At 36.0% G+C, this 22,036-nt stretch overlaps 1 protein-coding gene across 2 annotated transcripts; it reads right to left on the bottom strand.

Annotated features, from left to right (window-relative positions):
- Window positions 1-14,487: 14,487 nt before the first annotated feature.
- LOC104225446 (uncharacterized) lies at window positions 14,488-21,678 on the bottom strand. Of its 2 annotated transcripts, none has more exons than XM_009777241.2 (5): window positions 21,546-21,678; window positions 18,267-18,494; window positions 17,962-18,046; window positions 15,124-15,202; window positions 14,488-15,026 (listed from the first exon to the last, which is right to left on the bottom strand). In XM_009777241.2, exons 1-5 carry the CDS (start codon window positions 21,546-21,548, stop codon window positions 14,951-14,953), a joined length of 471 nt encoding a protein of 156 aa, XP_009775543.1. In that variant the 5' UTR covers window positions 21,549-21,678; the 3' UTR covers window positions 14,488-14,950. The 2 variants fall into 2 exon arrangements, with proteins under 2 accessions (XP_009775543.1, XP_070027296.1); XM_070171195.1 differs by having other exon boundaries at window positions 18,366-18,494; window positions 21,546-21,673.
- Window positions 21,679-22,036: the final 358 nt, after the last annotated feature.

The raw sequence follows: 22,036 nt of genomic DNA, 5'->3' as shown, positions 1-22,036 counted from the left end.
AGATTGGTGGCCAAAGGATATGCTCAAAAGGAGGGAATTGATTACAATGAAGTGTTTTCTCCAGTTGTAAAACATTCCTCCATTAGAATTATGTTGGCTTTGGTAGCACAATTGGATTTGGAACTAGTTCAGATGGATGTAAAAACTGCGTTTTTACATGGAAACTTGGAGGAGGAAATCTACATGACTCAGCCAGAAGGATTCAAAGTTGCTGGAAAAGAAAATATGGTGTGCAAACTTGAAAAATCGTTGTACGGATTGAAACAATCTTCTAGACAATGGTACAAGCGATTTGACGAGTTTATGTTGCGGCAAGGGTACAAGAGAAGCAAATACGATCATTGTGTGTATTTGCACAAGCTTAAAGATGGTTCCTTTGTATATCTTCTCCTATATGTTGATGATATGTTGATAGCTTCCAAGAATTTGGAAGAAATTGATAAGTTGAAGATTCAACTGAAGAAGGAGTTCGAGATGAAGGATTTGGGTGAGGCAAAGAAAATTCTTGGCATGGAGATAATTAGAGATAGACGTTCAAAGAAACTCTGTTTATCTCAAAAGGAATATTTGAAGAGAGTACTTCAACGTTTTGGCATAGATGACAAGACTAAGCCAGTTAGTACTCCACTTGCTTCCCATTTTAAGCTAAGTACTACTATGTCGCCAATGGATGAAGCTGAACGAGAGTATATGTCAAAGGTACCATACGCAAATGTTGTTGGTAGCTTGATGTATGCAATGGTTTGCACAAGGCCTGACATTTCACAAGCTGTTGGAGTTATTAGCAGATATATGCACAATCCAGGGAAGGAGCATTGGCAAGCTGTGAAGTGGATTCTACGGTATATTCATAATACTGTAGATGTCGGGTTAGTTTTTGAGCAGGAAGACAATCAGTCTGTAGTTGGATATTGTGACTCAGATTTTGCGGGTGATATGGACAAACGAAGATCAACTACTGGTTATGTGTTTACTTTTGCAAAGGCACCAGTTAGTTGGAAGTCTACTTTGCAGTCAACAGTTGCTTTGTCTACAACAGAGGCAGAGTACATGGCTATTACAGATGCTGTGAAAGAGGCAATTTGGCTTCAAGGATTGCTAAAGGAGCTTGGTGTTGAACAAAAAGGTATCACAATTTTTTGTGATAGTCAAAGTGCTATTCAATTAGCGAAGAACCAAGTTTATCATGCAAGGACGAAGCACATTGATGTTCGGTATCATTTCGTACGAGAAATCATAGAAGAAGGTGGAGTCACGGTGAAGAAAATTCATACTACAGAGAATCCTGCTGATATGCTGACAAAGGTGGTGACTGCGGTCAAGTTTCAACATTGTTTGGATTTGATCAACATTGTTGAACACTGAAGATTGAAGATGAAGACACAACCAAAATTTGTTATTGAGAGAGAATTGAAAATGTGGAATTTTGCCAAGGTGGAGATTTGTTGAAGTTTGGCAAAATGCCAAAGTCCCACATTGGTTGGGAGTTAAGTTTGGAGGGGATTTTTCCCCTATAAAAGAAGGCCTAATGTTTAGGATTGAGACACACCTCTCATTTGCCTTCTCATCTGTTTAAGGCATTTGTATCTTCTCTCTTTAGTATTATTTCACTTGTATTTTTGGAGTGGAATAAAATATTGGTTGTGTCCGAGGAGTAGGCAAAATTAGCCGAACCTCGTAAATTCTGGTGTTCCCTTTATTATTGCTTTATTGTCTTATTTATTATTTGGTGGCTGTCATAATTTTTGGTATAGTAGTTGTGACTTATTCACACTCTATACATTTGGCTTCCGCAACATGTGGGACTTTGGCATTTTGCCAAACTTCAACACTTGCTATAGTTACTGTTAATGCTTCTTTTTTCATGACTGTTGGCATTATACTTTTCTTGAGCCGAGAATTATCGAAAACAACATCTCTACCTTCACAAAGCAAAAGCAAGGATAAGGTATGTGCACACAGTTATCTTCCTAGATCCTATTTGTAATATTTCATTGAATATATTATTATTGTTATTTAACTATCAAAGTAAGTAGAGATATTGGTGAGGAACGTCTTCTTTTGTTCTTTGTTTGCTTACAATCGGTCTAAAGATTGCAGTGCAACATTCAATTATTAGTGGAGAGCCCATTCATTCCTTCAATACTTTTAACAAGTCGGAGAGTTTTGATGAAATTTTTGAGTACTCAATATTAATAACAATATCTAGATGTTAATTGGCGCAAGTAATATAAAATTAAAGTTAAAGATAGTTTCTTCAGGAAAATTGACTCCCTTTCTATCCTTTAACTAATTAAAATACTGAGCCAAAGCTCTACGTATATAATTGCGTTGCAGAAGAAAGACAGCAGAAACAAATAAACTAAACTTCTTTTTAAGAACAATTGGAGGATCAAGTCAAGACAATGAAGCAAAGTAAGGTACAATTCAAGTGCTACTTTTTAATTAGAAATTATTTAATTCTTCATTTTGTTGGGATTTAGGGAGGAAACAAGGGATATTTCACTTAACTTCTTTTAACCTAACCTGTCTTTTGTGTGTATGTGGTGGGGGAGAGATTGTGCATGTTCTTGATTATATGGGATTACAAAACAAATCCCAATAAAAAAGTTTTCTAACCACTGAAATTGTCCAAGTTTTATATACTTCCCTTTTTCTTTCAACAAAAATGGCCCCATATTTGGCCTACTGCATGGCTTATTCTTACAACTGGACGGCGTGTATGAATGTATATATGAGGGCTTGATCAAATAAGGGTAGCCCGGTGCACAGAGTATTTTGCGTCACGCAGGTTGGAAAAGGGCCGCATTCTAAGAGGGTGTAGACAGTCTATCCTGATGCAAGCATAAGTGGTTGATTTCACGGCTCGACCCGTAATGACCTATAGGTGACGCGGACACAATTTGACCGTTAGCTCTAATATGGCTGATCCCTTCAAATGAGAAGCTTGATGAGATAATGTGATTTAATTCAGTTTTAATTAAGACCCCATTAGCTTTTATTAGAAAACAGGAAATGGGAAAGGACGAAAACAAAAAAGGAAAAAGGAAAACATAGTATCTTTTTCTTGTTGGTATATGTAACTTCTTTTAGGTCTTTAGTGTGCTTTCCCCCAACTTTGATGTATGCTTTGCTTCTTCCTGCATTTCCAAACTAAATAATTTCTGTTATACTTTCTCTTTTAATTAGCTTCTTGGAATGTTCTTCTTCCAAGGTAAATGCTCTCGTTAACTTTTTCACTTTCGGCTCTAAAGACACAATAATTGAATTTATTAAACAATAATATTTGTCTCTTTACAAAATCGTCAGTCTTCTCAATTTCTTTCATTTTTACTATCGCACTTTCACTTCCCCACGTTCGCCGCCCTCTGTTGAGTTTTGGATCGTTAGAGTTTTGGATTGTTGAGTTTTTGTTTAAGATGAAATAGTCTTGAATGGGAAATGGAATTTGGATTTGGATTTGGATTCGAATTCGGATTTGATCAAATGATCGATCGATTGATTAATTATTTGGACCAAATTTATTTGTTAATAATGAATATTAACGTGATATAATCCGTGTTTGTAACGGATGTTTTCCAATCCGTATATTGTATTGCACCAAGAAAGCAACAAGATGTCTAGTGCACCTCCCACCATGGCCAAGTGCTCCTCCCACCAAGCAAGTGTTCATTCCACCATGTAAGTGCTTCCTTCATGATATCCTAATGCTTGTTCCACCATGGAGGGGGCAGATTTCTCTCACATGACTGCTATAAATAGAGCAGAAGTTGTAGAGAAAGAAGAACACACCGGAAAAAAAATACTCGAAACACTCAGTATACAATTGATATACACTCTGTATATAATTGATATACTCTGTATACAGTCAAACTACACTCAGTATACACTGTGTATACACTCGAAAAACGAATTGCAATCTGATATCCTCTTCAGTAAGAATTCAACATCGGCTATACATTGCATTCCTTCCTCTCAGGATTTCCATTCGACTTCTGAGCTCTCCTCCCTTGTTCTGCATTGTTTTAAAACTACAAACAAAGCAACTGTAAGTGTGATTTGCAGCCGAACTTTGCGTTCGCTGAAATACTGGGGTTTGAAGTACTGCTACACCAGTGTGTAATTCGTTCTATCCTGGGAGGAAATAATCCATAACCTTGGGTACTAGGAGGAGATTAAATTCCTTAAGGAAACACTGTGAATTCAGTGGGCTCGAATTAATTTTTGTTTCAGTATATCATTTATATTTACGTATGTTACTGTTGTAGGTAGCTGATAAAGAGGATAATATATATCTAAGAGTGGAAAAGTTAAAACTTGATCTTCCATCATTCCATATTTATACCAGATAAGAAGTACTATACAGGAAACAACAACAAGCTTAAGGAATTTAATAATTTTAATTTCTGTATTTGTGTTACTTTTATTATTCTGGAAACTTAAAACCTTTGTGGTTTTGTGTACACCCATTTGGAGAGTAAAGCCTTCGTGGCGTTTTGTTGGAGATTAAAATCTACGTGATTTTTCACTCCAGTTTTAAACGTTTATTAAATGTTTGTTTGTGTCATTTTTACAGTAAAAATGGCGAATGACGGAAATCAAGCTGTTCCGATAATGATTGCCAACGCATCGACAAGTCGAACTCCGGCGTTGGCACCGGCAGAGAAACCCGGAAAATTTTCCGGGATGAATTTCAAGCGCTGGCAGCAAAAGATGTTCTTCTACTTGACTACGTTATGTCTACAGAAGTTCATCAAGGAAGGTGTTCCTGATCTTCCAGATGAAACTCCAGAGAATGATAGCTTTCTCGTGATTGAGGCGTGGAAGCATTCTGACTTCTTGTGCAGGAATTATATTCTTAGCGGACTGGAGGATAATTTGTACAATGTATACAGTGGTGTGGAGACGTCAAAAGAATTGTGGAATGCGCTTGAAAAGAAATACAAAACTGAAGATGTGGGGATGAAGAAATTCGTCGCTGCAAAATTTTTGGACTACAAAATGGTAGATAGCAAGTCTGTTATTACCCAAGTCCAGGAGTTACAAGTGATTATTCATGATCTACTTGCTGAAGGTATATTTCAAATGAATGCTAATGTTGAAAGTAAAATTTTTAGTAATTTTACTAACGGAATTTTCATTGAAGGTCTTGTCATCAATGAGGCATTCCAAGTAGCAGCAATAATTGAGAAGTTGTCTTCATTGTGGAAGGACTTTAAAAATTATTTGAAACACAAACGAAAGGAGATGTCCCTTGAAGATCTCATTGTTCGATTGAGAATCGAAGAGGACAATAAAGCTGCTGAAAGGAGAAGCCGTGGAAATTCAACAATAATGGGAGCAAATATTGTTGAAGATAACAAAAAGAGAAAGAAGGCTTCTGGTCCGAAATACAACCCAAGCAAGAAGCGGTTCAGTGGAAACTGTTACAACTGTGAGAAAACCGGACACAAATATACGGAGTGTCGTGCTCGGAAGAAAGACAAGCAAAGGGGTCAAGCAAACATGGTAGAAAACATGATGATGTTGATGACTTGTGCGCCATGCTTTCTGAATGCAACCTGGTAGGAAACCCAAAAGAGTGGTGGATTGATTCTGTAGCCACTCGCCATGTTTGTGTTGTGAGGGAAGTATTTTCTACATATGTTTCTGCTGGATCCGAAGAGACGCTCTCTATGGGAAATGCTGCTACAGCATACATTGAAGGATACGGTAAGATATTTATCAAGATGACTTCTGGCAAGGTCACGACTTTGAACAACGTCCTTCATGTTCCCGAGATTAGGAAGAACTTAGTCTCTACTGGACTTCTTGTAAAGCATGGTTTCAAGTACGTTTTTGTATCTGACAAGGTAGTGATTAGTAAGAATGAAATGTTTGTAGAAAAAGGTTACCTTACTGAGGGCCTTTTCAAGCTGAATGTAATAGTTGTTGAAACTAATAATAAAACTTCAGCTTCTTCGTACTTACTTGAGTCAAATGATTTATGGCATGTACGTTTTGGTCATGTCAATTATAAAACCTTGCAAAAAATGATTAACTTGGAAGTATTGCCTAAGTTTGAATGCGAAAAATCAAAATGTCAAATATGTGTGGAATCTAAGTATGTTAAACATCCTTATAAGTCGGTTGAAAGGAATTCAAATCCTTTAGACTTAATTCACACAGATATTTGCGACATGAAGTCAATACCATCTCGCGGTAGAAAGAAGTATTTCATAACTTTTATTGACGATAGTACTCAATATTGCTATTTTTACTTACTTAATAGTAAAGATGAAGCAATAGACACATTCAAGCAATACAAAAATGAAGTTGAAACGCAACTTAATAAGAAAATCAAAATGATAAGAAGTGATAGGGGTGGTGAATATGAATTTCCTTTTGAACAAATATGTTTAGAATATGGAATTATTCATCAAACAACAGCCCCTTACATGCCCCAATCCAATGGGATTGCGGAAAGAAAGAATCTTTCATTAAAAGAGATGATGAACGCATTGTTGATAAGTTCTGGTTTGCCACAGAACTTGTGGGAGGACGTCGTTCCTACGGCCAGCCGAATACTAAATCGAGTACCCCATAGCAAAACGCAATCCATTCCATATGAAAAATGGAAAGGAAGGAAGCCCAACTTGAATTATTTTAAAAGTGTGGGGGTGTTTGGCAAAAGTGCAAGTTCCTAAACCCAAAAGGGTAAAAATAGGACCGAAAATAGTTGATTGTGTTTTCATAGGATATGCGACTAATAGTAAAGCATATCGATTTCTGGTTCATAAATCAGAAAATCCCGACATTCATAATAATACGGTTATAGAATTAGATAATGCTGAGTTCTTTGAAAATATATATTCGTATAAAAGGAATGTGAGTCGATTGGTGAAGGATCTAAACGACCTCGGGAAGAAACAAAAGAAAGTACATTTAATTAGGGGGATCCAAGACGTAGTAAACGTCAAAGAACGTCTACTTCGTTTGGACCAGATTTTGTGACTTTCTTATTGGAAAATGAGCCTCGAACATTTAAAGAAGCTATGTCTTCTTCGGAATCATTGTTCTGGAAAGAGGCAGTCAATAGTGAAATAGAATCCATATTGAACAACCATACATGGGAATTGGTTGATCTTCCTCCTGGAAATAAACCTTTGGGTTCTAAATGGATTTTTAAGAGAAAAATGAAAGATGATGGCACTATTGATAAATTTAAGGCAAGACTTGTTGTCAAAGGGTATAGACAACGAGAAGGTCTTGACTACTTTGATACATACTCCCCAGTTACAAGGATTACGTCCATACGGATGTTAGTAGCATTAGTTGCAGTGTATGGTCTTGAAATTCATCAAATGGATATTAAAACGGCCTTCTTAAATGGAGAGTTGGAGGAAGAAATTTACATGGAACAACCTGAAGGGTTTGTGGTTCCAGGTAAAGAAAATAAGGTATGTAGACTTGTTAAGTCCCTTTACGGACTAAAACAAGCACCCAAACAATGGCATGCGAAATTTGACCAAACAATGTTGTCAAATGGTTTTAAGATAAATGAATGTGATAAATGTGTGTACATTAAAAATGTTCCAAATCACATAGTCATTGTTTGCCTATATGTGGATGATATGCTGATAATGAGTAATAACATTGCCAACATAAATGCTACTAAGCGTATGCTAACTAGCAAGTTTGATATGAAGGACTTGGGAATTGCGGATTTAATTCTGGGGATTAAGATCCAAAAGACTCCTCAAGGTCTGGCATTGTCACAATCTCATTATATTAAGACAGTACTTGAAAAATTCAAGCACTTGGGCTTTAAAGTTGCAAAGACTCCAATTGATGTAAATCTTGCACTAGCAAAGAATAAAGGCCAAAGCATATCACAATTGGATTATGCTCGTGTGTTGGGATGCTTAATGTACATCATGAATTGTACACGACCAGATATAGCTTGTGCTATAAGTAAACTAAGTCGATACACGAGCAATCCAGGTCAATCTCATTGGATGGCAATGAAACGAGTTTTGGGATACTTAGAACATACCCAAAACTTTGATTTGCACTACAGTAAATATCCTGCGGTGATTGAAGGATATTGTGATGCAAATTGGATCACCGGTTCAACTGATTCGAAGTCCACAAGTGGATATGTATTCACTATTGGTGGAGGAGCGGTATCTTGGAAGTCGTCCAAACAAACATGTATTGCCCGCTCTACAATGGAGGCTGAGTTCATAGCCTTAGATAAAGCCGGTGAAGAAGCTGAATGGCTCCGGAATTTCTTGGAAGATATTCCATTTTGGCCCAAACCGTTGGCACCAATATGCATACACTGTGATAGCCAAGCGGCAATTGGAAGGGCTGGGAGCGTTATGTATAACGGTAAATCTCGTCATATACGATGAAGACATAAAACCGTTAGGCAACTTCTCTCTAGAGGAATTATCACGATTGACTACGTAAAGTCAAGTGATAATATGTCGGATCCACTTACAAAAGGCCTAACCAGAGAGGTAGTTGAGAAATCATCGAGGGGAATGGGACTATGGCCGAGAACAAGTCATTGTGGCGGTAACTCTACTTAGAAGACTTGAGATCCCAAGATCTAGGTTCAAGGAGATCAAACAAAGTCATTAATGACGGTTCAACATTGTCAACAAAAATTTTTAGTCCATTCTCGTGATGAGACAATGTTCAGTACCAAGGATAAAGCATTAAGGCTTTTTAATGATTTCTAAATTTGATACAGTGTATATCAAATAGTGTATCTACGGGATGACACGTTTAGGAATCACCTATGTAAGTGTGAAGTGTTAGTCGCTTCAAGGAGAATTTTGCAAGGTCAATTCTCTACGCACTTATGAAACCAGGCAGTGTTCATGGCTGAAACGAACACAACAATGAAAACCAAAGATGGTTAAGGGATTGATTGTGTGACTTATGGTTGTCTAGGTATACACTAAAGTTCGACGGTTCAAAGATATCAAATCTACCGATTGACCAAGTATATCCGACATAAGTTCACTACAGAAAGTTCAAAGGGAAACCTACTTATCCAGATGCAATTAATTCTTGCTTGCAAATCACACAAGTTTTTCATGCATACTTCCGTGATACTTCCAAGATTGTTGAGTTTTTGTTTAAGATGAAATAGTCTTAAAATGAGAGTGAATAGGAAATGGGATTTGGATTTGGAAATGGGATTTGGATTTGATCAAATGATCGATCGATTGATTAATTATTTGGACCAAATTTATTTGTTAATAGTGAATATTAACGTGATATAATCCGTGTTTGTAACGGATGTTTTCCAATCCGTGTATTATGTTGCACCAAAAAAGAAACAAGATGTCTAGTGCACCTCCCACCATGTCCAAGTGCTCCTCCCACCAAGCAAGTGTTCATTCCACCATGTAAGTACTTCCTCCATGATATTCTAATACTTGTTCAACCATTGAGGGGGCGGATTTCTCTCACATGACTGCTATAAATAGTGCAGAAGTTGTAGAGAAAGAAGAACACACCGGAAAAAAAATATTTGAAACACTCAGTATACAATTGATATACACTCTGTATATAATTGATATACACTATGTATACACTCAAACTACACTCTATATACACTGTGTATACACTCAAACTACACTCTATATACACTGTGTATACACTGGAAAAACGAATTGCAATCTGATATCCTCTTCAGTAAGAATTCAACATCGGCTATACATTGCATTCCTTCCTCTCAGAATTTCCATTCGACTTCTGAGTTCTTCTACCTTGTTCTGCATTGTTTTAAAACTACAAACAAAGCAACTGTAAGTGTGATTTGCTGTCGAACTTTGCGTTCGCTGAAATACTGGGGTTTGAAGTACTGCTACACCAGTGTGTAATTCGTTCTATCCTGGGAGGAAATAATCCATAACCTTGGGTACTAGGAGGAGATTAAATTCCTTAAGGAAACACTGTGAATTCAGTGGGCTCGAATTAATTTTTGTTTCAGTATATCATTTATATTTACGTATGTTACTGCTGTAGGTAGCTGATAAAGAGGATAATATATATCTAAGAGTGGAAATGTTAAAACTTGATCTTCCATTATTCCATATTTATACCAGATAAGAAGTACTATACAGGAAACAACAACAACACCTTCCTCATGCAATTATGTTTGTCTATCCAGGGCTTAAAGAGTTGCGGATTTAGTCTTAAAGTTATTGGTTTAACTAAACTCAGTACATTTATTATTGATGTAGATATATATGTGAAGAACCAAAAATAAATCAAAAAACAAGTAAGTTTTGAAACCCTAAATTTAAAAGTATTATTAGTTCAATGCTAAAAACTTTAAATGTTAAATTAGGGGTTTTCAAACCGAACAGAAAAATCTCACCAAACCGATTAAAAAATCTGATTAGGTTTAGTTTAACTTAGTTTGGTATTGAGTAAAAAATCCAAACCAAACCGACATATAAATATATATAATTTTTATATATATTTTTAAGACTTTGTATAGAATTTTCTTTTAAAAAATATCTAGAAATATTGAGATACTCTCGTGGGATGTAATATTTAATAGAACTATGAAGTGCATTCATTTCTATTTACTTTAAATAATGGTTTTATCACTTTCTTGTCAAAGTATTATTGAAATGCATCATTCATCTCGTTGTTCTTCCATATATTCATATGTCAAAAAAATTATATCTTTTTCGAATTTGAAATGGTATTTTAATAATTTAAAATTAAATAGAACATATAATTATTTAGGTATCATATTGATTTTTATGTTTAATTATTAAATTCGATTAACCTTGAAAGAGTACATCAACGAAAAGTTATTGTTAGACAACTAAAAAACTAACTGTCATGTGTTGGTAAAAAAAAATCACCCATAAGAATATTTTAATAGATCGTATGTTTGTCAATTTTTTTTATTTTTACTAAACATATATTCACTTATCAAAACTTTATCTATAACTTTAACTAAGTAAGTTAGAAATGATAAGGGTCTCTAACGGGTCGGGTCAACCCGCTTCCGGACTGGCCTAGACCAGTTGAAACCGGATACATCCTATACCGGTATAAAGGGGGGCGGGTGGCTGGGTTAATGGGGTAAGGGAGGTTGGCACCGGTTAACCGGACCTGTCAAACCCGGCCAGTGTGATTCACTGTAGAACCGGTTAATCGGCCCGGACCGAGATTTCGGTATAGAAGATAATGAATTAGAAATTGAAGATGAGACGCCACTTACACCTAGTAGTGTTGGAGTTTGTAGTAGGGGTGGTGGCCGTGGTGCTAGTAGTAGACCACTTGTTGCCCCGGCTACTAATCGGAGAAAAAGAAGTAAGGTTTGAAAATTTTTTGACGAAATAGTAGGTACTGGTAGAGTTAAATGCAGACTTTATAATGGATATTTTAAACATATGACTGAAGGACAATTAGGGGGACTGGGACACTTAGTAGACATATGAGAATTGAGCATCCTATAGAATGGGGCTCTGATGGAGATGGAAATCAAGCAACGCTAAACCCTATGACTGGAGGACTTATGAAATATGATAAAATGAAGGATCATGAGGAGTTAGCAAAAATGATTGCTTTGGGTTGTCTACCTTTTTCTTTTGCTTCTTCATCATATCTTATTATGTATATTCAAAGGATTTATAATCTTTTATTTAAAGGTATCCCTAGAAGTACTTGTAGATCTGATATCTGTAGAGTTGGACAATATCAAACATACATACGTTATTTGTTTAGTCACCTTCCTTGTAGAGTTTCTCTAACTTCTAATATTGGTCATGCTGTTAATGGAAATGATTATTTGATATTTACATGTCATTGGATAGATGATAATTATTGTATGCAAAAACGTATTATCGTTTTTAAATATGATGAAGATCAGAGTCATACTGTTGTGTTTATAAGTACTACTATTTGCGAAGTTGTTGAATTTTATAATATTAAGAAAAAAGTATTATGTATGTCTTTTAATAATGCTTCTAACAATAATGCCGCAATTTCAATATTAAAACTGCATTTGCAACCACCACTTGACAAAAAATTTTATGTTAGATGTGCATGTCATGTTTATAATTTAATTGTTAAAAGTGGTCTTGATTTATTTTCAACTGGGATTACTCATGTTAGAAGAGCAGTTAGTGTTATTCAAGGAAATAATAGACAATCTAGAATTAGGGAATTTAAGAATAAGTGTACCAAACATAACCTTAAGCCCAGATTCATGCCAGACGAAATTGTTACTAGATGGAATATATACATATATATATATATATATATATATATATATATATATATATATATATATATATATATATATATATATATATATAGATTCTCAATAACTGAAGTTGCTAATGCGCATTGTACCGATCCAAACCGTATATTAACAACTACTACTTGGAAGGCCATTACAGCTTGTTTGGATGGTTGTTACCTATTGTATCGTATCGTATTGTTACTTTAAATACAATGTTTGTTTTGATTGTTACTTAAATTTTATTGTATCGCATCATTAAATCTGTCGTTACGTAATGATGAAATATGTCACTTTATGTAACGACCGATATTGTGTGTTCGCATTGTTTTCTTGGGTTTTTCTCTCAATCTCACCCTTCATTAGTATTAAATAATTTTATTTTATCATTTACCCTACCTTTTTATATACCGTATCATAATTTTTCTTTATAATATTGCAAGTTTATTCATCATATTACTGGTGTGTGATACCATGAAACAATGATAAAATGACACAATCCATCCAAATATTATATTTGTCAAACGATACAGTACAGTACAATACTATATGATACGATACATTATGAAACGATACGTAACAACCATCCAAACAAGTTGTTAATGGTGTTATTAAATTTTTAAATAAATTTTATATAGCTACTGTTGAGTTTTCTGGAGTATATTACCCGACTGTTACTATAGCTTTAATACATATAGCTGAAATTTCTTTTCTACTCTTTGAATTTAAGAATAAAGAAAAATTTAAGGATGTTGAAAAAATGCAAGCAAAATTCAAAAAATATTTCTTTCCAATTCCTCTGATTTACTTAATTGGTGTTGTTTGAAATCCTTCTATTAAGATGTATGGTTGTCACCAATTAATCAATGTTTTATATACTTATATGAAGATTGGACTAACTGAAACCCCACATATATATGTTTGTATGGACAAACTAAATGATTCTTTACAACAATTATATAATTATTATGCAAAAATATATTTGATGATGATGCTCTTAATGTAGGCAATGTTAATCCCACTATGCATTGTACCACTTCTACTACTATGGATGATGATGAAGGCCTTGATAGTTTTAATATTTTTTCTACATTTTCTAACACTCAAACCAGTAGCAGGAACATTGACGAACTTCAATTCTACTTGCAAAAGCAAAAAGAGCCTCGCACAAAGGAATTTTCACCGTTGGGATGGTGGCATGAGAATGGAAAGCAATTTCTTGTTCTTTCCGCTATGGCTCGGGACGTGTTGAATGTGCCAATTATAACTGTTGCATCAGAGAGTGCATTTAGCCAAGCAAGACAACAACTTGTAGACACCCGTCACTTATTGGGAAGCAATGCTTTGAAAGTTTTAGTATGTTTCAGAGATTGGATTAGATCGGAACGAAGAAATCAAGGACGTGAAGATGTTGATAGCCCGGAAGACGAGGAACTTGGAGATATATTAACACATGGTAACCCATCTGAATTTAACACTCCAGAAGAAGGTCAATCAGCTCATATTGATTATGAAGAACTTACTAAGGCAATGCAAAATCTTTGAATTTACTCTTTTTTCGTTAATTTACTTGTTGTTAAATGTAAACCTTTCAATTTGTAAGTTTGAATTTTGAAATAAATGTAGCACATGCAATTTATAAGTGCAATTTATAAGTGCAATTTTTTTCCTATCTTCATTGTATTATTTATATTTTTACTTAATATTAATATAATTTACAATAATTATACAAAATACAAAAAAAATTACACTGATAAGGCAAAACCCGACAAAATCGATCTAATCCAAACCGATATAATTAATTTGGTTTGATTTTGATAAAAACCGAATCAACTCATTCCATATACAAGCCTTTGTTAAACCAATCAATTTAAAATCCTGAATCCATCTAGAGAAGTCGTGTCATCAGAGGAAGTACATGCAGTCATTTTCCTGATTTGATGAAAAACTAAGTGGAGGAAAAAGAAAAGTGGTTAGTTAAATATTCTTGCAGGAAAACTTACTTACACCTGCTTTTAAATTCATATTATTTGGAAATACCAAGCAATAAATAATTTTTTTCTTCTCTTTCAGGTAAGATTTTTCAGTCCATCCAAAACTGGACACGGAGAAGGATTATAAAGTGCATATATGACCCTGAGCAGTCGCGAGATTTTTGACAGCTTCATTTATAAACTTGTACCATATACTATTTTAGGCCAAGCCACCCCGACAAGGAACAATAAACGAGCAAATGATGGAGGCCTTTCATTCCACTATTTTTGAGGCATTAAAAACAAGCAAGACTTACTTTATACAAATGAGAATTGGCAGATGAACTAATTGCCAACTTCAGATTCCATACTTCCTTACATTACCATAAAATCAAGGATATTTCACAAAAAGGTCACGGACACTGAGAGTGAAAGAAAGGGGAAGTTTGAGACAGGGAGCAGAAGCCAATTACATAGGATTTAGTTTCTAATAGATACTAGTTTCTATATGCCAACATGGGGATTTGCACAAGTGATGATACAAGCTTCAGGATCAGCAAAACTGGATTTGCAAACTAAGCTGCACCTCCTGTCAAAGTAACTATAGTCGTTACTTGGTCTACCGAATTGGATCAGGCCTGATCATTTCACAAATTCAATGTGCAAAACAACTTGAAATCCATGCTACTCCGCATGTTGGCCATGGCAGAGATCAGTTTTCTCTCAAACTGCCTATGTTTTCAGGCTTTGGCAAGTGCATCAAAAGCTGTTTCTCCAACTCTACTAGACTGAACAGCCATATAGATGAGAGGGAAAATTGCATCATAAGAAACACATATCTTTGAACAATGACGGAAACAAATTCCAATAGCACAATTGGCTTACATCTCATATTTTTGCCGAGCTTCTGTTTGCTTTGCTTTGTAGAGTTCACTGTCCTTTGGCAGGGTGCTCAAATTGTTGTCTACAAAGTTGGACCAAAAAAACCCCATCAGCAAAAGAATTGGCGAAGACAAAAAGGGCTCGGGCGTTTTCAAAGAAGAAACCTTACTGAGTAACTAAAATATTCAACAGAAGAAAGACAATAAATAAATTCATGCATAATTAGGTAGACCTGTCCACAAAATGGACAACAGAATGGACAAAATTTTCATTCATTCTATGATGTGAGATGCATCTACTTCAAAGCTTATCTGATCTCCCATCCATACTCAATGAAACACCCCATTCCTGCTGAACCCTATCTTAATGGTATAGGTCATTCCACAGTTAAGTGACTAAGTCAGTTTCCATGTCTGAGCAGCTCTTCTTTTTTTTTTTTTTTAACTGAAAAAGTGTGCCATTATCAAATGCTATCACCATCCCTCCTAGAAAATCCTGACAACCATCTCTCTTATGTCAAAACACCAGCACCAATTGACAAGGTCAAAGCAGTGTTGTAACTCCAAATGCAATTTGAATCTACAACAACAACTACCTAGTAAAATCCCACATAGTGGGGAGTCTGGGGAGGGTAATGTGTATGCAGACCTTACCCCTGCCCCGGTAGGACAGAGAGGCTGTTTCCGATAGACCCTCGGCTCAGAACGACGGAAATAAAGAAAAACAAGGAAAACAAGAAAAGAAAAGAGAATTCATTAGTAACTCCAGTAAAAACCATTACAGTAACAAAAGCATAAAAATCAAAAGATGAATGACTTGCAATAACAGTAACCAGAGTCTAAGGAATCTAAGATAAACAACAAGAATAGTGTGGGTTCAACATAAACTGCAAACCATCTAAGATCAACTCTAATCCAACCCCGCCTCACCCCCGGCATGCAGTAAGGAAAGCTCCACTACCCCTATCCTACAACTCTAATGCTAGTCCTCCAGGCCTTCCTATCAAGGGTCATGTCCTCGGAAATCTGCAGACGAACCATGTCCTGCCTGATCACCTCTCCCCAATACTTCTTAGGTCTCCCTCTACCTCTTCTCGTGCCCACCACGGCCAACCGCTCACACCTCCTCACCGGAGCATCGATGCTTTTCCTCTGTATGTGCTCGAACCATCTGAGTCTCGCTTCCCGCATCTTGTCATCCACAGGGGCGACGCCCACCTTCCTCCGAATATCTTCATTTCTGATCTTGTCTAACCTAGTATGCCCACACATCCACCTCAGCATCCGCATCTCTGCTACTTTCAACCTCTGGATATGGGAGTTCTTAACCGGCCAACACTCTGCCCCATACAACATTGTCGGTCTAACTACAGCTCTATAAAACTTACCTTTGAGTATCGGTGGCACTTTCTTGTCACACAAGACTCCAGATGCAAGCCTCCATTTCATCCAGCCCGCCCATATGCGGTGAGTGACGTCCTCGTCGATCTCTCCGTCCCCCTGAATCACCGACCCAAGGTACTTGAAGCTATCTCTCTTTACCCAAATAAAAATTAAAAAATAATTTAGCAAAAAGTAAGGGCCTCAAGAATTAACTGCAGTCTAAGCATCACAAGCAATATCCAACTTAAACCATTCTCCAGGTATCCAGAACAATATTGATGGCCAGCAACTGCCAAAGATCCAACTATCAACTAATCAAGCCATACCACCCCATGACTTACCATTTCCACCATGTGTTTCCTTTAACTAGAGATGAGAAAGAACTCTTCCGAAAACCTGAAACTAATTCTTCCGAAGACCTGAAACTAATTAACAGTTCTCATTCCCAATGCCAAACCGCGAACAGCCCCACTTCCAAGCGCTTCAAAAATGCTGCGGCACCCATGTTTTGGAGGATCCGACACAGGTGCGACATCTCTTTTTGGAGGATCCAAGCAACATAGCCCCACGCTCCCAAGTACCTCATTGTCAACACCTTACCTTAATACCTAGAGCTTTTATTATACACACTCTAGAAAGAACATTCATAGCTTCCATCAGTGGCGGAAGCAAGATCTCCACGAAGGGGGTTCAAAAAAAAAATTTGTAGCTAGTGGGAATTGAACCCATGACCTTACATAGATTTTGCACCCCCTTGACCACTAAACTACACTTTTGGATTGTGTTAAGGGGATTCAAAACTTAATATATAGAGGTAAAAAACATATTTTGCCTTATATATACAGTGTAATTTTTCGGCGAAGGGGGTTCGGGTCCCCCTAAATCCGCCCCTGGCTTCCATGACTAGATCAAACCATGACCTAAAGCAAATAATCGATTTCTACATCTTCCAGCCGACAACAGGATGCAGTGGAGATGTTCAATATTGCAAAAAACATTAAGTAGGAAAAAGAAACTACAAGGCAACATGGAGAGTGATAAAAGAAATGTCCTGCAGGCAGATGGATGTGCGGAGTACATGCTACCGTGGGGAAGTACAAGCTAGTGGCAAAGGTAATCAGGCATAGATTCATTATTTTGATGAAGAGGCATAGATTCATTATTTTGGCTACGCTGCTTTTGAAGTACTAATATTATTGTTGGGTTCATGTATCAGGTAGGATTTGCCTATTCCATAGGAATAACGCTATAGCTCTGGCTAAGATATATTACGAACTCCTCAGTCCCGATTCATGAATTTGCGACATTTTAGTCTGCATGGATGGGACAAAGGACCTTTTTTCCCTTACACAGAAATATTCATTGTAGGAAAAAGGTCCACTACTGATTAATTATCCTGACAACTTAGGCCGTGCTTACTCTTGTTATATATTACATCCTATGTAGCAATCGAATTCACCTGCAATTTGTGGAGGAGCAAATTTCTTCACTTTTTCACTTTCCTGAGCTTCTGACAAAGACATGTTGTTGGTGAATTCTGGTCCCTGTCAATTAAACAAATTCTGAATAACAGGTTTAATCCTGAATATAGATTGATGTTTACAGAGTAAAATTGACAAGTCACGGACAAAAGCATGACGAAATAATCGGACCTAAGGTATTACTGAATTCTTCTTATGATCAATGGATAAGGAAATTGAGATGCTGGAAACTTGACACTAGTGCAGTAAGGCATACTCAACTTCCAATAACCAGAGATTATACCTTCTTCTTCTCCTTCCTCTTTAGAATTTTCATATGGCATTTCTTAATGTAATGCATCAAATGGTAACGGGAATGCCTTGAATTTAATTGTTCTCTCACATCAGGATTTGCAGTAAGCCAGTCTATAATTTCCTTTGATTTAATCACCTCATCCGTGTCTAGAGACTCTAACCAGGAATAAACAGGCATCCACTGATCAGTTCGTTGAAATCGATGATCAAAATTTTCCTGCCATACAAGGATACTAAGAATAAATTGCTAGTCATCTACCACAAATAATAAATCAGTAGATGTTTTTAAAAAAAAAAAAAAGTCAAACATTGGGCACTGTGAAAGGAACATGTTTAAACATGTACAGATTAGATGAAAACTACAGTAACACTTCCTTTACAAAATTTAACTTGCACTTGGCATTGATTCTTAAAATAGGGAATTTCTAGCGTAATCATTATGTCGGATTGGTAACAAACTATAGCAGACTCATTGCAGGCCAATTTCATAAATGGTCATCGATTTATGGCTCCAGAGATCCTATTTGCATGAAACTTTTGAGGTCATTGAATACAAAATAACTGTATATTATGCCTATCAAGTTTTGCTTGTAAAAAAATAAACTACAAAGACATGCATCTTCCCTGGATAGTGCAAAAAGAACAATCTGGAAAGCAAACAAACAGAAACCAAGAGTATAATATGCAAACAGTTATTGAAGTTTTTCTCTAAATAATTATCAGCCATGGAGTGTTTGGACATTCACATTCACCAAACCACAAACAACCCATGCTAAACTCACGCATCTGGAATGTCTGTAAATACAAACACATATAAAAGAGCTGGTTGGGTAGCTTTTCAACCTGGAAACTGATAAAGAGATTAAAGTGTAACATAAGAAGCAAAGGCTTATGAGCACTAGTACCATAAGCCTATACTTCAAATCATATACTAATTGATCAGATCATTTCATCAAATTTTCTTGAGTGGGACAGGCGTCCTAACCGATATGGTGTAAAATGTAAAGCAATCAACAAAGCAACAAATTAACAGAGAAGAGAGAGTTGACAGAAACTTGAGAAATAATTTGGCACCTTAAAACTTCCCCTGAGAATGAAAGCATAGGAAGCCATAGTACCAAAGTGTTAGATCATGAGAGTAGCATCCCAAGATCATGAGAATTTTGTGTACCATTTAAGCATGCTAAGGATCTGTATTTTGCATAATATTGGCATGAATGAGTTTAAATGGTGTGACGTGGTTAGCTAAGTTGCTTGGACACAGGAGCGGGTGTCCGACACGGGTGCGGATCTAGAAGTCGGATCCTTCGAGATGTAAATTCTAAGATTCGGGGATACGGGTGCGGGGATCCGGCTAAAAATAATTTACAAAAATAAAAATAGAAAAATATCTCTAAATTATGAGAAATTTTGTGAAATACTTAAGTATAGCCTATGTGAATTTCTTTTTTATTCTCAAGTTGTGTAGATAAGTAAATGATTGATTTCCTAGATAAGGCATGTTATTTTCTTCAAATTTACCCTAGTTTTGGTTCTGATTTCGGGAATCAAATTGTACCTCATCTCGAATTTTTCAATCCATCGTGGTCAAAGTATCCAAAATTGTTTGACCAGATCCGGTACGGATCTCATACCCACACCCATACTAGTGTCGTGTCGACACGAGTGCGGCAGCTAAACTGCCATGTCGGAGTAACTTAGGTGGTTAGTGAGGATTCATAAACCCGATCTCCACTTGGTTGGGACTGAGGCATTGTTCTTGTTGTATTTATGCATGCTAAAGCTACAGATAGCCTCCTATGTACTGTGGCACTAAAATGAGACAAAGAAAACTGGAGAGGGTGGTCCTTGATTTGGGCCATGAATGTAAAATTCCAAAGATATATGTGGATCTAGGAAATGAAAAAACGGGTTTGATTCAACTATTTGAGTTAAACAGCATCAGAAAAAGAAAACGATCTACATCTAAGAATGATGAACATGATTTTGAGAATGAACAAAATTGATACGCGAAAGCAGATATAAAAATAAACAGGAGTTGACTTCTTTCTTCCTTTTCTTGGTTCCACGAAAAGATCAGAGCAATATTTACTTTTAGAGGAACAAGGACAAAACCTGTGGCCCAGACACCCCGGTTATTAAAGAAAAGACTAAAATCTTGGACTAAATTTTATCCAGTTAGCATAGATACTACAAAGGTTGAAGTGAGATTCAAAGTTTAGAACGTCCTCAACAAGGATAAAGTTGCATGAAAGCCATTTGATTTACATCACTAAATAGCATTGAATTTCTTACAAACAATAGCTGAAGAGGGATTTGTAAGGCCAGTCAAGTAAAGAGAAGACCAAATTGAGGTAAGTTAACTAGCAGTGTTATCAAATGTGAAACACGCAAAAAAGCTCTAAGGTCCGTTGGGGCTTTAAGCGCAAATCGCAAATAAAGCGTGGGCTTTAATGAAAAAAGGCGCAACGGGAGAAAAAGTAAGTCCAAGACTAATCATTATAAGCATGAATAACAAATACTATATGGACAAAGAAATTAAAAAAAAAATCACGATAAAGTGAAATATCAATTGTTTAAGGTCGCCTTTTCAGGATTATACTCATTGGCAAGGAAAAGTATGCCCTAGAGTTTTGATGCGAAATTAAAGCGCGCACAAACTCAAGGTGTTTTGAGCCTCGCTTTAGGGCTTAAGCACGCCTTTGACAAAACTGTTAACTAGGCGAGCGTCCACTTTGTCTTTTGAGAAAGAGAAAGAATACTGAATATATCCAAAGTGATTAATCGAGATTTCTAGAGGAAAATTCTCAACTCCTCTGTTTATATACATAATGATGCAGAAGGAAAAGATTTTTCCTACAATCGTAGTTAGAATAAGGTCAAAGGGGAAATTAAAAATTTGGATAATGCAAAAACCTAAACTCTTTTCACAAATATACAGGTGATTTAACTAAAGGTGCCATCTTTATTCTGAGCAAAAGGTATCAAAACAAGTAAAAAAGATTCCAATATTCGAGACTAAAAATACCTATCAAATATATATATATGAGGCTCAGTAAGAGGGCAAGCAGCACCCCATGTATTATTTCAGTCCTTAGCTAAATTAGCTACTATAAGGTTAAGATAAAGAGAAATTACTGGTACCAGCCCCGAAATCCAAGTACAACCAACAAAAGAATAAGGAATTAAACACCATGTGTAATTCTTTTTTCAAAAGAAAAAACGTAGAGCACCAAGATCAAATATTTATTCCACATTAGAAGAATACCATTGAACCCCAGATCAATGGGAGTAGTCGCTTGTCTCCTTCGGCGTATTAGGATGGCCAGCTGTCAAATTCCTCAGCAAACTGCAAAAGAAAAAACGAGAGGACTGTCTGGTAGACGAAGCAGAGATACTGTTTCTGGAGCACTTTATTTCTGTTCTTATATAACTGTGCACACTTTGTGAAGAGGTTAGTAGAAAATGACAAAAGTGGTCCATTATGTTCGGGTAAGTTTAAATTAACCCCTTTAATATATTTTTGAGTAATTTTAGTCTTTTTAAATTCGTCAAAAGTGAATATGTATCTATGAACGTGCGTTGCACGTTAATAATGACACTTGATGGTTTAAACATTTATTTATATGAAGGAACAATAAAATTTAATTAATGAGAGAAATTTTATGTATAATAATACAACAAGCATCTAAATGTCGAAAAATATTATTACATTAGCATAATACATGAATTTAAAATAAAAGGACAACATCAAAACTT

Source organism: Nicotiana sylvestris, chromosome 3, assembly GCF_000393655.2.
Source record: "Nicotiana sylvestris chromosome 3, ASM39365v2, whole genome shotgun sequence".
Taxonomy (NCBI): Eukaryota; Viridiplantae; Streptophyta; class Magnoliopsida; order Solanales; family Solanaceae; genus Nicotiana; species Nicotiana sylvestris.
This window is presented reverse-complemented; position numbering and strand designations above follow the sequence as displayed.